Below are 14,780 nucleotides of genomic sequence, written 5' to 3'. Positions count from 1 at the left end.
GTGTACTGCAGGCACTGCGTGACTGACGCTACTCTCTGTTTACCTTCTTTCCGCCATCCCTTCCCTCTCATAAATAGTACCTAAACAAGCAGTGCGAGAGCATCCCTATGTAAGTCGGTCAACAGGTCATCAGAAGCACCATCTGATCCCGCAAGACTCGTTCGTGATGGAGCCTGACACCACAATCATCCCCGCCACTCAGGATGGCCTTATTTTGCCTACACACAAAGTAGCCGGCTTCACCATGTATTTTTTTTCATATAGTGATCTTTCTAGGAGTTCCTGACCTTGTTCTCTTTTTTTTTTTTCTGAAGACTTGAAAATTATTCCTAGAATTAACTAACATAGCAGGTAACATTCCACAACAGCATCAGCTGAATATGTTTAGTCGTAGTTTTATGTGGCTACAGTTCGTGGTTGTCGATCCATTGTGGCCCAATTTGATTTTGGGTTCGAATCCTGGCCAAGACAGACACCTGGCCTCTCGCCAACTCACCTCTTCATCCACCCTGCCACTCCCGTAGCTTGTCGAGCGGAACACGATGTCTGTAGGAGATGATTAATTCAGCCGCCAGTACACCAAGGATGGCTAAGTTAAACCGACCAACGGCAGGACTTTGTCTTAGGAATTGCAATTACCCAAGCCACAGTCGGGACGTGACTCTCCCAGCAAAAGAGGCAAGCAGACAACAACCATTATTCTATTAGCATCATCCTTGCGGTAATAATGATGAATACGTGTGTGTGTGTGTGTGTGTGTGTGTGTGTGTGTGTGTGTGTGTGTGTGTGTGTGTGTGTGTGTGTGTGTGTGTGTGTGTGTAAACAATTTTTAACATTTTACATAATTTTCGAAAGATATATACATTATCAATTTTTTTTTCTTTTTACATTGTACCACGGAGGTATCGAGCCCCAGTTACTTATTATTGTCATTGTTAGTTCTCATTAGGATTAGCATTTTCATCGCGCACATGTAGCAGTTTTATCATTAGCATTTTTATTATGATAATTGCTATTGTGATTATCAATATTAGAAATATTATTACTCATTTCTACGCATCATCACCATAACTATTATACGGTCATTCCGTTCATGACTGGTATGAAATAGATAACCAAGGAGACAGTTTCGTCATATCCAGCCTGCAACGCTTCCTTCGCTACATGCCTACAGCCGCCACTCACGTGGAATGCGGAAGCAAGGCAGCCAGCATGCTGCCCTCCCCCACTTAGTCCCCGCTTTATATCTAAAAGGTCACCTATTCAGGCAACTCCATTCAGCTTAACAAGGAAAACTGTATACCCCATAACAGCATGAGATGGGGTAACAACACACGAACGCCAAAATGGAAAAATATGTTGCAGCAATATGACACGAATGACCACTCAGTAAATGAACAATAAACAATAGGAAGAATCAGCAACCGTTATTACCATTTGTAAGTTACTGAGAAGACGAGACGATAGATCATAATATGCAGTGGCTTGAGAGAGAGAGAGAGAGAGAGAGAGAGAGAGAGAGAGAGAGAGAGAGAGAGAGAGAGAGAGAGAGAGAGAGAGAGACGAGTCTAGAATCCATGCTTGTGTTTCGTGTTACAGTTACGAGGGCCAAGTGGCGATCCTTCTCCAAGAACTTTCTCTTTTCGCAGGGCGAAGAGGTTGACAAAGGTACCTTTTTATTTTTTATTCATTATTATTTATTTTATTTATTCATTTATCTATTTATTATTTATTTGTTAATATTTAATTTACTTATATTCTGCTGTCAGTCTCACTATATCTTTTTGATGTCATTTCATGTTGATGAGATAAAAAGATTCTATCACACACTATCATTATTATTATCATTATTGTTATTATTATTATTATTATTATTATTATTATTATTATTATTAACACCATTATTAATATATGATTATTGTTAGTAGTAGTAGTAGTAGTAGTAGTAGTAGTAATTTATTTTATAGTATTAGTAATTAAGGCAGGCTATCATTCCTCGCAAAGTCATTTTTCCCTAAATCCCTAGCCGACAACTGCACTATCCGTACTTTTCTTCAAGGCTGGTTATAGAAAAACAGACCAGCCTCTAAAACATCTCACCAGAAACGAACTCCACCACTTTCTGCAACAATACAGTATTACAGTCTGGGTCATGTGTGTTTGTCATAGCAGGTTACATTCTCACTTATACAACAAAGTAAAACAAGGAGATGGCAAGTTCGGTGAAGGTTTCCAGAAACTACTATCAAAGTGTTTTGTAGTCTAATAAGTTGCGCTTATGTAATATTTCTTTACTCTCCATCTCTTGCTTACATACACTAAAGACAATAGCCAGGCCACCTCCTATACACCAAGCTCTGGACTAAAACTGAAGATAATCAAACCTTTCCTTAAGTTTCCTATCACATACCAGGTACTACATGTCACTTTAAGAACTCAATCTTGTTCTTTCTATAACCTCAAATGAACCTGAATGGATCGCTATGAATCCTGACTGATTTGCGCTTCCTTTCATGTCAAAACTCATTTACTTCTGAAGTTAGTCTTCATTTTTAATTAGAAACTGAATTGATGAATGGAAAAGGGCAACAGCTAGTCTGTTTTCCTTCTATCTATTTTGCAACCGGGACTATGGAATCATCATTATCAACCAATCCCCTCACATCAATTATATCGACTCGAAAATGGTATATACTATCTGGAGCAGTCCCATCGCCCCCACACAGACACCGAAGAGCCAGCACGATATGCCACGGCACGGGGCGACACACATGAGCCAAGATCAACCAAACTTATCCTCGGATAAGCAGATCACTTATTTCGAGGCCCACTGACAACTGTATCACGAATGTTACATAAACATCTAAACACGGACATGAACGTGAGACACCAGCAAGCCTCACCAATACTCATGTTGCCAGAGGATTAACATGTTCGTGCCAAGAGTCAGTAAGCAGGAGCACACCTTACACCTCAGTAAGGGTTAGACGGTGAGAGGGGTAGCCAGAAAGGAAATAATCAATATCTAACGCAGAGGAAACCATGGTGGAGGGTTCATGTCAGTCGGTCACTGACGCCTACTCACCACAACACGAACAGGGTAAGGCGGGGCGGGTCTAGGCGGGGAAGGGCAGCTGACTCAATCCATCCCCTTACCCAGAGCTTCTAACCTTCGTCCATGCACTCGACATCACCTGATCCAATAGTACGATTTCTATAAGCCTTTCCACCAAGACGTGTGCTTGGTACTCACCCTGAACTTCAGTATCAGCCCACCATCACAAGACAGCAGTGGCAGCACAGCCAGTGTCCCTGAAGGCATTGGAGTCTCCGTGAATTTGTACTTACTGTCAAAGTGATGAAGTCTGGTCCCGAAACCCACGTTGAGGGACTTCCTGCCCTTGAACAATCCGAAGTTTACATGTCCCGTGGAATTGGGCCGCACCTCCAGCGTTTTGTCAGGGTTTATCCTCCTCTGGATTGCTTCTGCCTCCAGCCAGAACTTGGTGCTCATAGCTGCTGCCGTTAGAGCTATGGCGAAGCAACACCCGAAGAAGGTGATAAAGATCATTCCTCGCTTTAATATGCTCATGGTGAGAACTTTCCGTGCGTTATAAACAACAAATACCACCGTTTCGCACCACTAGCACGTCCCCACCGCCATAGCCACACACGGCACAAGTTACACTGACTGAGGAACACACCTGCCTCGGAATTCTAATTGACAGCCTTGCCAACCGTTCAGCCCTTGAGTTTCCATTGCGGGTACTTGCTGTTCAAAATTATCCCGTCAGCTATCCTGCATTTCTAAAGAATTCAGTGCGTTACGTAGAGAGCCGTAGTTCAAAAAGTAACTCAGGCTTTAGAAGACAGAACTATAATCATGTCACTAATTTAATACAGTAAGGAGTTCACATCTCTAGTTGCCAGCTAGCGTTAATTCTCACATCTGTTCCATCCCTACTGTTATTCATAATATGAAAACAAATGTCAATGTGCACGGTATGTGATTAAATTAAATATGTTACGAATTCTAAATTTTAATAGGAAGATAAAATTGCATTGCTAATTTCTGCCATATTTCGTGGTTCTTTAGTATGTGATGATTTTGAGCTAATTCATGAGCAAAGAGTTAAAGTTCTGGGTAATACCAGGCCATCAGTTCTTGACAGAAGAATAAACCTTACTGAAAGAAGCCAATAAACCCTAGGAATGGATGGAAGAGACAACAGAGAGGGCGGCAAGGTTGGCAAGCCTGGTGCGCCTGCGCCTACCTGGACACAGAAAGATGGACTTCCCTTAGTCGCGAGTCACCGCCCCTACCACTAGTTCCTGTTAAATAGGTAATTTACTACCCTCACCCCCCAACTTAACCTTGCCCCTTTCCATCACCGCCTCACCACATCAACCTACCACCACAACAAGCACTTTTCTCACCATTATTATATCTACCATTTCCACTACCATCAGATCTACCACTCCTTCCTTCACTGTTATTTACCCTCACCAATCATCTCCATTACCTCACCCTCAGGTTTTGAGGCCGCATCACGGTAGCTCAATCGAAGTATCTGTTATAAAATTTCCTTAACGTTACACTTTTTTTTTTTTTAAGATCTTGACTATGAATTTGACGAATTTTGATATGAAAATTTCATGAGATGAGCCATTAATCACTGTCACCAGCTCGATGGAAAAGACACGAGTCAATCACCGTTTGATATGTGTTCCGATACCTATCCAGGTCTGGCAAGGGATTTGAGAGTACCTAACGATTGTAAGAGGAAAAAAGACACGAAAAATTATACATGATAAAAAGAAAAGGATACAGATAACGAATATAGCGGGAAAACACCAGAGGAAAATTATGGCACAAAAATTACACGGAAAAGGAATGGTTATTTATTTATTTATTATTTTTTTTTTACGTGTAGTATTTTTTTCTTCTTTTTAGAGTATCATTGATAAAATGTTACCTTAACAAATGGCGTCAAACACTAATAAGTTGCGTTAATATGGTGAAAATGACGACATTCCTGCTCGGATGAAATTATATCATACTGAGAGAGAGAGAGAGAGAGAGAGAGAGAGATGGCTGGACAATCTGTGCACATCTAAAGAGGCAATATTATGCCTTGTGTCCCAAGGTGATGCTGAGACAAAACGGATTTCTTGCACTTCAGATTTTGCAATCAGACACTTCTGCAGCTTACTCCAAGTTTTAATTGAATTGGAACAGATAGAAAAGAGTTAAATAAACCCACTTGGCTGAGAACAAAGCAGCAGGAAGATCATGATATAGCAGTTTTTTTTAAAGCATCGTCCACGGGCCCCTAGTGATTCTTGGAGCGTTCCCATGCGTCCGCAGAATAATTTGAGTACAAGATAAATATTAGGCCAAATGACCCTGATCAAAACCACCTAGTATTTATTATTATTATTATTATTATTATTATTAACTGCCTGGAATCCTCTTGGCTTGACTGAAACGAGTGTCATTTTGTGATGGTTATTCAACGAGTAACTAAGAAGACATTTAATAAATGACTCATTAACCATTTTAATATATCAAGGGCTACACTCAAAAACTCAAGAGGCAGGAGAGCAGAGAAATCAGCTCATAATTAAGGGTCTGCCACATGAAGTTTTGATAAAATGGGTGAACTAAGGTTATGTGCCTCTGCTTCTTGTAGATATATAGATTACAGCCAAAAACCCAACACACGCAGGCAACGCTAGGTTTGTTTGTTTAGGAAAAGTGGAAAACTGATCATACTGCACATAATTTTATAGCATTTTCGTCCATCCATCCTTTTCTTGTAAAAATATAGAAAAACAAGTGGAGGGAATTTTATTTTAGGTTTAGTTTTGCACATGAAGATGATGGTACCTTATTACTGGTAATACATTCGAGGTATTTTATTCACTGTACTGGTATATCACCGTCTTAGTTATCTGGTGCTCACTGACCCAAACTTCACCACAGATTGTTTGGTAGTTTGGGTGTTGTATTATACAACCGATATCAGCTAAAACTATTAAATTCTGACTGAAATTTGGGGGTCATCTTATCTGAAAGTCATTTTATTCACCAAAATATACAGTAACTTTTATTATTTTGTAATTCACTAATGCTATTAGTAATTTTAAAATGTTACATCATAAAATTAGTAGTTATTGGCAGCAAGTTCACACTTCTCACACTTGTGAGGGGTGTGAACTTGTGACATATGCCACGTAAGGGATGGATGGATGGTGTTGGGGAGGCCTTTTAGGGAAGAGGACTAACACCAGAGCACAGTAGAATGATCGTGCATGACAGAAGCAAGTGGAAAGTTGCGAGTGCATGAGGAATGACGAGACCCTGCAACCTCTGAGGGAGGCACCAAACATCAGTAGTCTCACATAGTTGTGTTACAATTGGGTGTGGTAGGAGAGAAAACTTGCTATGAAGGAGCCACTGTTGAAGCTGTGGGGCTGATCCCCATAAACTGAGGGCAGAAGTACTTTTCTCTTCTCTGTCAGGAGTCAAGGGGCTAAGAGAATGGTGTAAATGAGAGTGAATATGATAGTTGTGTGCCTTGTCTTGGCTACCCTGCTTTTTGGGGAGACAGCCTTGGTATATGTATGCATGAACTGGCAGAGGGATATAAAAGAGGCTATAATAAAAGCTTTGTGGCCTCTAGACAAATCATTATTGGTGTTGTCAATTCCTTTTACATTTCCTCTTGGGTACAAAAATGGTATGTATCTTCCACATCAGGTGTAGATATATTATAGAGTAACCAGACTAACTTGGCACTCGGGGTGTTGGGTGTACCTTTCCACACTGTTGCCACCTCAACCCTGGAGTGACCTGACCTGACCATGGCCAACAGGGCACAACCTGGGGGATTCACATGTCAAGGACACTGGGATGGCAGTACCACATGGCTCATACATGTTGCCAAGTGTAGCAGAAGATATAGTGTCATTGTTCCATCATCAAATTGAAAGCCATTCAAAAAAACATGTAGTCATATATAACAACTTATAATTTTGGAATAGTAAAGGCAAAAGATAACAGTATGAGCAAAAGAGAGGTGTTCATATGCTTGTCGATTGTGAACGTGACAGCAATATGGGACAGGAACAGCCAACACCCTGAAAACCAAGTTACTCTGGTTCCACTATAGATGTACAAGGAACTGTGATTGAAATCTTCACAATGATCCACAGTTCTTGAAGACACAAAAAGCATGGCTCTAGAGGCTGGGAAATGACTGAGGTTTGCATCTGTACCACTGCAAACTGATGGATGAAAATGTCTGTGCAATTGAACCTCTGTACTATTGCTTTTCAGTGCCTATCAACGACCTGAACCTCTAGCTCTTGTTGGACAACATAGTCATTACCAACTTAAGATACAAGTGAAAGGGACAAGTGCTGAAGATATATTACTATGGTACTTTCTTGTGATTCACCTGTTATCAATGTAATGTACAAATGATACAATAAAATACCAAAATTAATTAATCTGATCCCCACACAATGTGATCAATGAGGATCAGTCTTTCCCCTCAAGTCCTGTAGGTTACTATGTGGAAGAATGTTTGTGAATATCAATGCATACATGTAGGCACTTTATCTCCTTCCATTTTATGAGGAATTTCACCCTAGTAAATAGATAGATTGCTGACCATCACATTAAAAATTCTGCTTAATGTTTAACAAAATTATTTCTAAGGTAAGCTCCCAGAAAGTCTCCTTAAATAAGGTTACCCCACTGCTTTACATCAATAAGATTTGAGCTTCTCACCTCTCTCTTTATAAAGCTGTTCTATCAATTTTATTATCTTTGGGTGAGTGAATTTTCCCTCAGTTGACTTGAAAAATTCCTCCAGTGTTCCCGGTCGTTCCTGATCAGTTTCATACTCAAATGCTTGTAAAATCATATCAAACTTGTCTAGGTCTTTCACCACTTTTGCCTCTTTCGTCTTCTGTTCTTCATATTCCTGGAGATGGATTTAAAAATATTATAAATATAATAATATAAATACAAATATTTTCTAGTATTGCAAACAATAATCACATACATAATTACCAGCATGGACATGTTATAAGCACATGTTTTTTTTTTCCTTATGAATGTTCAACTTTGCCTTTTAATACTAACTACCTGTTCTTAGGTATGTCAATTTAATCAGTAAGTAGGAGTACCTCAGAAGAGAGAGACCTGCTGAAACAAAAACTACATCTTATGCCTTGTTTCTAAGAGAGAAATATTCCCATGTATGGGTTTCCACTTACAATATCTTTGTTTCCTTTTTTTTATCGACAGACCACTGAGAACAAGCAGAGGTATGGCCAAAAATACAATCTGGGAATGGCTCAAAATGACTAAACATAAGAAATGTAAAACACAGCACTCCACATGCAGTTAATAAATGTATGCCATTAGACCATGTGCACTTACCAATTACTCATACAGCTGGCAACACTACAGCACACAACAGGTAATCAGTCATAATATTTGAGTATACTATTTACTAATTTTTTGCTGCTTGGCATGTTTACAGTTTTCATCAACTCATATTTCAGTTTCATCCATCTCTGATTACACTGATAATGACAAGAGTGACTGGAAGTTTTACATTATTGTCTCACTGGACTAGGCACCATACAAAGTATGGTGCCTATGAGTATACAAAGGAGCAAGGCTGAACAAGTGCCAGTAACTCAGAGGCTCATTTAATATGACTCCTTATTCATGAGCTAGCAAAGCAGAGTAACACACACAGTGGGCTTACAGATGAAGAACAATCTACCTAAATGACACAGGGAAAAGCAGTTTCTTGTGCAGAGGCACTGGTAGCTGGAATAAACTGAAAATCAAAATAACAAGCATGCATGAGCTTAAAAGCAATATTAACTACAATAGAAATTGAAACAGGACAGCAAAATCTTTATCTTACTTCTATACAGTACAGCTAGAAAACACAATACTACATATAAAAAAAAAAAAATGTGGTCACGGGTGATTCCACTTACCATAAATAGATCATACATCTCAGTTCCAGCCTTTTGCCCGACTAGAGACCTAAAACTCTCTATGGCTGCAACTTCACGCTGGTGCTTGTCCTCATCTGAAACCCCACAGTGTGGCGTCAGGTCTCCTACAATGCTCTCAGCCATGTCATGCACAAGGCACATCTTCATCACTCTAGAATGACAGACAATGCACTAAAGAAGGACATCTTTGCTATCTCTACCAGAAACCTTGCAAACTATTAAACCATTGCTGCACCTTGGTAGGTATTCTTTTACATCAAAGAAATAAATACTTCAAATACCTGGTAAATAAAAATAAATAAATAAAAAGATAACTAGTAATAATAATAATAATAATAAGAAGAAGAAGAAGAAGAAGAAGATTACTTTGATCAGTGTCCTTAAATCTAAAAAAAAAAAAAAAAGTATATAAGAACAAGAGAAAATAGGAAGACTGCAAAAGATATATATGTAAATCTTCAAAAGAACTATCAATACTCTTTTGAGGATAATTTTTTTTTAAATGTAATGCTTGGTATTTACAGCCAACCTCTGACATTACTTCACTTTCATCCCATTTAAATTTTGTTCATAGATGTGATATTATGGATATCTAACACAAATAATGGCAACTAATGGTAAAAATGGGTCTACAAATTCAACCATCATGAATATATCATATCCTTACACTAGCATGCTAAAGAAAGTTTCAGTTATACCAGTTCTGTTGAAACCCATCAAAGTCCAAAACGGTAATCTCACTATTCTGATTAAATGGCTCATATAATCCTAATTCTTATTCCTACAATGACATAATTTATCACTGTCAAATTCAATACAAATGCCACAATAATACTAATGTGAAAGAAGATAAAACTTGGACAACAGACTCACCGGTCTCTGTCAACACCATCATCATCATCAAACAAAAATGACATGATTGCCATGCGGTACATGTGACCTGACACAGTCTCTGGCTCATCCACTTTGCGAAGAACCCAACCAGTTCTTTTCAGGTGCTGAAAATATAAAAAAGGAATGATAAATAGTTTATAAAATCTGAGTCATAAATCACAGCTGCACAAGTACAAACAGCTATATGAAATGCTGTCATACAGCCTGGTGAGTTTTATTCAGCATCTTACACTATTCACCATGATTTATTTCTCATTAAAACAGTACCATTGCTGTGGCTGTCACTCTTGGTACATTTTGTTTGTTTATAAAAAAAAATATATCACTTGTGCATGCCAGTAAGGCTTTAATAATAGCAGTAATAATTCCTAGTCTCTGTGGAAATTTTTAAACATGGAATTCATTCTTTCATTGGGTTATACATAGTCAATGAAAATGCAAAGTTGTTCACAACACTATTAAATATTGAAAATATACCATGGTTTAAATAACCATGAAAAATGAAAATATACCATAGTTTAAATAACCATGGTATATTTTCAACATTTAATGTGTGGTGAACAATTATGCATTTTCATTGACTATGTATAACCCAATGAAAGAATTAATTCCATGTCAAAGAATTTCCACAGAGACTAGGAATTACTATTGTGCATGCCTTATTGGCATGCACAAGTGATAATTTTTTCATAAACAAACAAAATGTACCAATAGTGACAGCCACAGCAATGGTACTGTTTTAATGAGAAATAAATCATGGTGAATAATGTAAGATGCTGATTATATTAAGTTTAATTAGTTAAATTAACCCTCTGAATCCGGTGGCTGTCTAAAGACCAGTGAGGCATGCAGTGTGGCCAAAATTATTGGTCTGATGGTATGTAGTTTCTTAAGATTTCAAGTAGGAATACACTGATTTGATATATTTCAAGAAGCTACCCAGATTTTAAGGGTTAAACTAGTTTAGTTAGGTTAAGTTACATTAGTCTCATTAGGTTGGATTAGGTGGTGGTGCATGGCATCCAGCTGGCAGCCACAGTTCTCTTGGGGGGAACACTGCAAGTGAGTGTTACTGCTGTGGTGCTTGTTTGTGAGGATGAAACAGTTTTTATCCCCATAGATTTCAGTCTGTTTTGTAATAATCTGCTTTTTGTTTTTACAGCAAAACATTAGTTTTTGAAGGGATGAGGGTCAGGAGGTATAAAAAAAGAGTAAATTTGTATTTTTCAACCATCCAACAATTTAAGATGAGACTACATTTTTCTGGTAGATTTTGATGTGCTCTGATTGAATCTAAGTAACTGTTTCCATCGCAAATCAATTTTTTCTTATATACCCCCTCACACACACAAAAGCAATTTATCAAAAAAACAAACTAAACCTAATTAAACCTAACCTAACTAAACCTAATCTACCTTAATGGTAAATTTGATAAAAATTAATATCTCAGGAACAAACAATTTGCAACAGTAAAGATACACACCACTGTGTTATATGTGACCCAAGTACTTCACTGAAAACAATGTTTTTTTTGCTATGAGATGGGTGAATATGTATAATAATATCAAAATATAAATAATAATGATTTGTGGGGAAAAAGTAACATGCAGATGATTAGAAAAACAGGCTGAAAACTACCAGGCAGGAAAACATAGTTTCTTCCAGAATAGAGAAACTGGTAAAAGAGTAAAAATTTACCAAGGTAATGGAGGCATGGGTCCCCAGCCAGATGGGGTGTGTCCAGCAGGTCTGAGTTGCCCCTAACTTAACCTTACTGGTATTACTGCAGTTTCAACCAATACACTGTACATAACTATAGCCCTTCGCAAGGTCTACACCTCACTGTCTGGAGCATTTCTAATCCCATTTTATCCTGTCGGAAATTAATAATAATTTCAGATAAGAATTTCAAAGGCTTAAGTCAATTCCAGTCGGTTCTCATAAGATACTGTGTGTTCATATGTTTGTTCTCAATAGTGCACATGCAGGATGGCGACGCGAAGTTGAGTCACATCTTAAAAACTACGATGACATGGGGTCACATGCTGCAAATAAGGTCACACAGAAATTTGTTGGCCAATCACGAACAGGCACATGTGTTTAGAGGAGGAAGCAGCACCAGTGACTGTCTATGCTGTGTTAATTAGACCATGGCTACAGATGGGAGACATGTGCTGGCTGTTGATACTCGAACTGGCAGTTTACCGCCAGTTCCCTTAACTTCTTTTTTAAGGTATTTTTCATTAAGGAATTACTGTTGGCATGTAGTGATGAGTGACAAAATGTAGGAGGCTACAAAATGTTACATCATGTTGGTTTACATTATAATGTTGTTAGGTTAGTGACCTTAAGGTGGGCGGGGGAGGGAGGCTGAACCCCTCCCAGTTTAGGTTAGAATAGGTTAAGTTGGTTAACTTTGGTTAGGATAGTGTTGAAATTCCCCGTTTTCGAAATATGGCTTTTTCATCCTTAAATTTTTACAGGAAATGTCAAAATAGCCTCATTTTGGCTTTCCCCACCCAAACAACCCCTCATTTCCACCAAGCCCTTATGCTTGTTGGCTTTAGTGAAAGAGATAAAGAGGATGGGAGTATTGGTTGAAACTGTAAATTTCCCATTTAATCTCTCCTCGCCTGACATGGTAACATTTCAAGGAGAATACACAACTGGCAAGGCAGACTTGCCGGAAGCGGCCCAGCCAGCTGGGAACCCCACGTCTCCACTACTGCCACCATGCTAACCACGTTAATATTAAGGAAACACTCGCCTCACAATAGCCGATGAAAATACGTATTCGTTTATAATGAAAGGATCTAGCCGATCCGGTGAGACGGTCACACTCAATAAATACCAGTGGAAGAACTGTACAGTATGCACTTGAACGCAAGGTCATGTTATATCTTACCTTTAACCGCCCGATTTGTTTTAAGAATGCGAGGCAACTGGCAGGACTGGCTGCCATTATTCCAGCAAGAGCGTGTAATACAATCAAATGCAAAGGGTTCACATAAACAAATACCTGATTTTGATCTTGGTCTTGAGGGGCTGCGATGGTTAGTTGTCATGGGACAAAATATCAATAAAAAAAAAAAAAAAAAAAAAGACTGTACCATCCAAATAATAACAAACTCATTAAATATTTTTTTATAGCCTAAAGGAATGGTCATGCATATAAAAATGTACTTCTTAGTTATCTAAACAAAATTTTGTATATACTTTTGGAATCAGTAAAACTTTAAAACAAGAAAACTAAATGAAATTGTAAGCTACACATTGTTAGATTAGTTGTTGATATTTGGAGATGCCGCGGAGTAACATCCCTTGGTTTACAAGGCAACTGGAAAATATCCATATTCCCGGTTTCTCCTTGGCCACTCACATGAAAAATCTTAATCACAAAACTTTGTAGATTAAGATAAAATATGCCAGAACTTATAATAATATGTATTTCGAGAAAAAAATCTTTGTTAGAATCTAGATCCAGTGTTAGAATCAAGGAATACGTAAGACCATTAACAAAAATGTTCAAAAATAATTTATGAATGTAGAAACGACCTAAACTCTTAAGGGTACTGCAAAACTATGTCTTATAGTTAGGCGGATGACGAGTTCTGGGGATGTACGGCGGCCTATATGTATAAGACTGGGCGAGAGATTTCGCCGTCAGAGGCAAATTGACATCGTTGTCTGCAGATACGTTCGTCAGGGCCAGAAACCCTGGATTATTTAAAGATTGTTCATATGAGAAGAACCATTTTTGTATCTATATGTATTAATTATTTGTATGAGAGTCTAATTGACACTTTTGTCCACAGTTATTTATTTATTTTATTTTATTTTAATTATTTATTTTATCATTTTTACTGTTTTTATTTTTATTTTATTTTATTTATTTTTATTTTATTTATTTATTTTTTTATTTTTATTTTTATTTTATTTTATTTTTATTTATTTTATTTTTTTTTAGGGGGAAACAAAATTTAGAATGTAAACAGATTAGGGAAATTGTTCTCTGACAAGGTAGGAGTCAAACACCAATGATACACACACACAACTGAATATAACACCTACACAGTTAGTATGTTTTCTAACAAAAATTAAGATAAACCCCTGAGGCACCAATAAATTGTTATAACATATTCATTTAAATTTTATTATTATGTACCGATTAGTTATCATTGTTCCCGGTATAGGAGCTCCCATAACTCCAAGGTAACAGAACTAATTTCTAAAAATATCATTGTGAATAAGGAGAGAAAAATAATTTTAAAAACCTTATTTGTTATTTAGAAGATAACTTCAATAAAACTCAATCGGGTTGTCATAGAGTTTTTTTTTTTTTTTTTCTAGTGCCTTATAGACCTCCGGATAAAATGCTACCATACAAAGCAAGGTCAGAATTATTTGGCAGAAACCATGACTGGTGCCAGCAAATCTTGTATTATTATATCTATTAACAACACCTAAATCAAAACTAAATTGAATAGTAAACTAAATGAAAGCAAAAATAATTCAATACCAACTTTAAATTTTGGGCATAATAGGAATGGAAGAGTAGAAAATACAGGGAGGGAATGGATGATGGAGCTGCTGGGACTGTGCATAATGAGAAGAATGAATACAGAAGTACTCGTAAGTGTGGGGAATGATAAGTTATGAGTGCTCTTTTATGCAGATGATGTAGTGGTTATGAGTGAATCGGCAGATGAGCTCCAGAGTTTGTTGGATGTTATAGATGGGTATGGAAGAGACTTCAGAGTGAGGTTTAGTAGTGAGAAAAGCAAATCAATGACTGTGAATAAATCAGAGGATGAAAATAATGTGGTACGGAGACT

At 37.6% G+C, this 14,780-nt stretch overlaps 2 protein-coding genes and 1 long non-coding RNA gene across 4 annotated transcripts in view; 1 reads left to right on the top strand and 2 right to left on the bottom strand.

Annotated features, from left to right (window-relative positions):
- LOC135104624 (uncharacterized) overlaps positions 1-3,482 on the bottom strand; it is a 109,963-nt gene extending 106,481 nt beyond the window's left edge. Inside the window, exon 1 of the mRNA XM_064012182.1 lies at positions 3,349-3,482. The gene's annotated coding sequence lies outside the window, so the exon portion shown is untranslated. The remainder of the gene's footprint in view (positions 1-3,348) is intronic.
- Positions 1,966-8,492, top strand: LOC135104679 (uncharacterized). Its single transcript, XR_010270486.1, has 3 exons — positions 1,966-3,100; positions 4,211-4,343; positions 8,321-8,492. It is a non-coding gene; the product is annotated as an uncharacterized LOC135104679 (long non-coding RNA).
- LOC135104662 (5'-deoxynucleotidase HDDC2-like) lies at positions 6,083-13,007 on the bottom strand. 2 transcript variants are annotated; one of them, XM_064012204.1, is made up of 4 exons: positions 12,851-13,007; positions 9,925-10,049; positions 9,031-9,202; positions 6,083-7,994 (listed from the first exon to the last, which is right to left on the bottom strand). In XM_064012204.1, the coding sequence occupies exons 1-4, from the start codon at positions 12,905-12,907 to the stop codon at positions 7,776-7,778; spliced, it is 573 nt and encodes a 190-aa protein (XP_063868274.1). In that variant the 5' UTR covers positions 12,908-13,007; the 3' UTR covers positions 6,083-7,775. The 2 variants fall into 2 exon arrangements, with proteins under 2 accessions (XP_063868274.1, XP_063868269.1); XM_064012199.1 differs by lacking the exon at positions 12,851-13,007 and adding an exon at positions 12,713-12,838.
- Positions 13,008-14,780: the final 1,773 nt, after the last annotated feature.

The sequence above is a fragment of the Scylla paramamosain genome, chromosome 1 (genome assembly GCF_035594125.1).
Source record: "Scylla paramamosain isolate STU-SP2022 chromosome 1, ASM3559412v1, whole genome shotgun sequence".
NCBI lineage: Eukaryota > Metazoa > Arthropoda > Malacostraca > Decapoda > Portunidae > Scylla > Scylla paramamosain.
This window is presented reverse-complemented; position numbering and strand designations above follow the sequence as displayed.

What these genes read in the sequence shown, in the direction of transcription:
- LOC135104662 (XM_064012199.1), bottom strand. Translation starts at nt 12,838, where the DNA reads ATGACCTTGCGTTCAAGTGCATACTGTACAGTTCTTCCACTGGTATTT. An exon ending in GATGGTGTTGACAGAGACCG is followed by an intron (nt 9,203 to 9,924) that starts GTGAGTCTGTTG and finishes CTGTCATTCTAG; the next exon opens with AGTGATGAAGATGTGCCTTG. An exon ending in AGATGTATGATCTATTTATG is followed by an intron (nt 7,995 to 9,030) that starts GTAAGTGGAATC and finishes ATCCATCTCCAG; the next exon opens with GAATATGAAGAACAGAAGAC.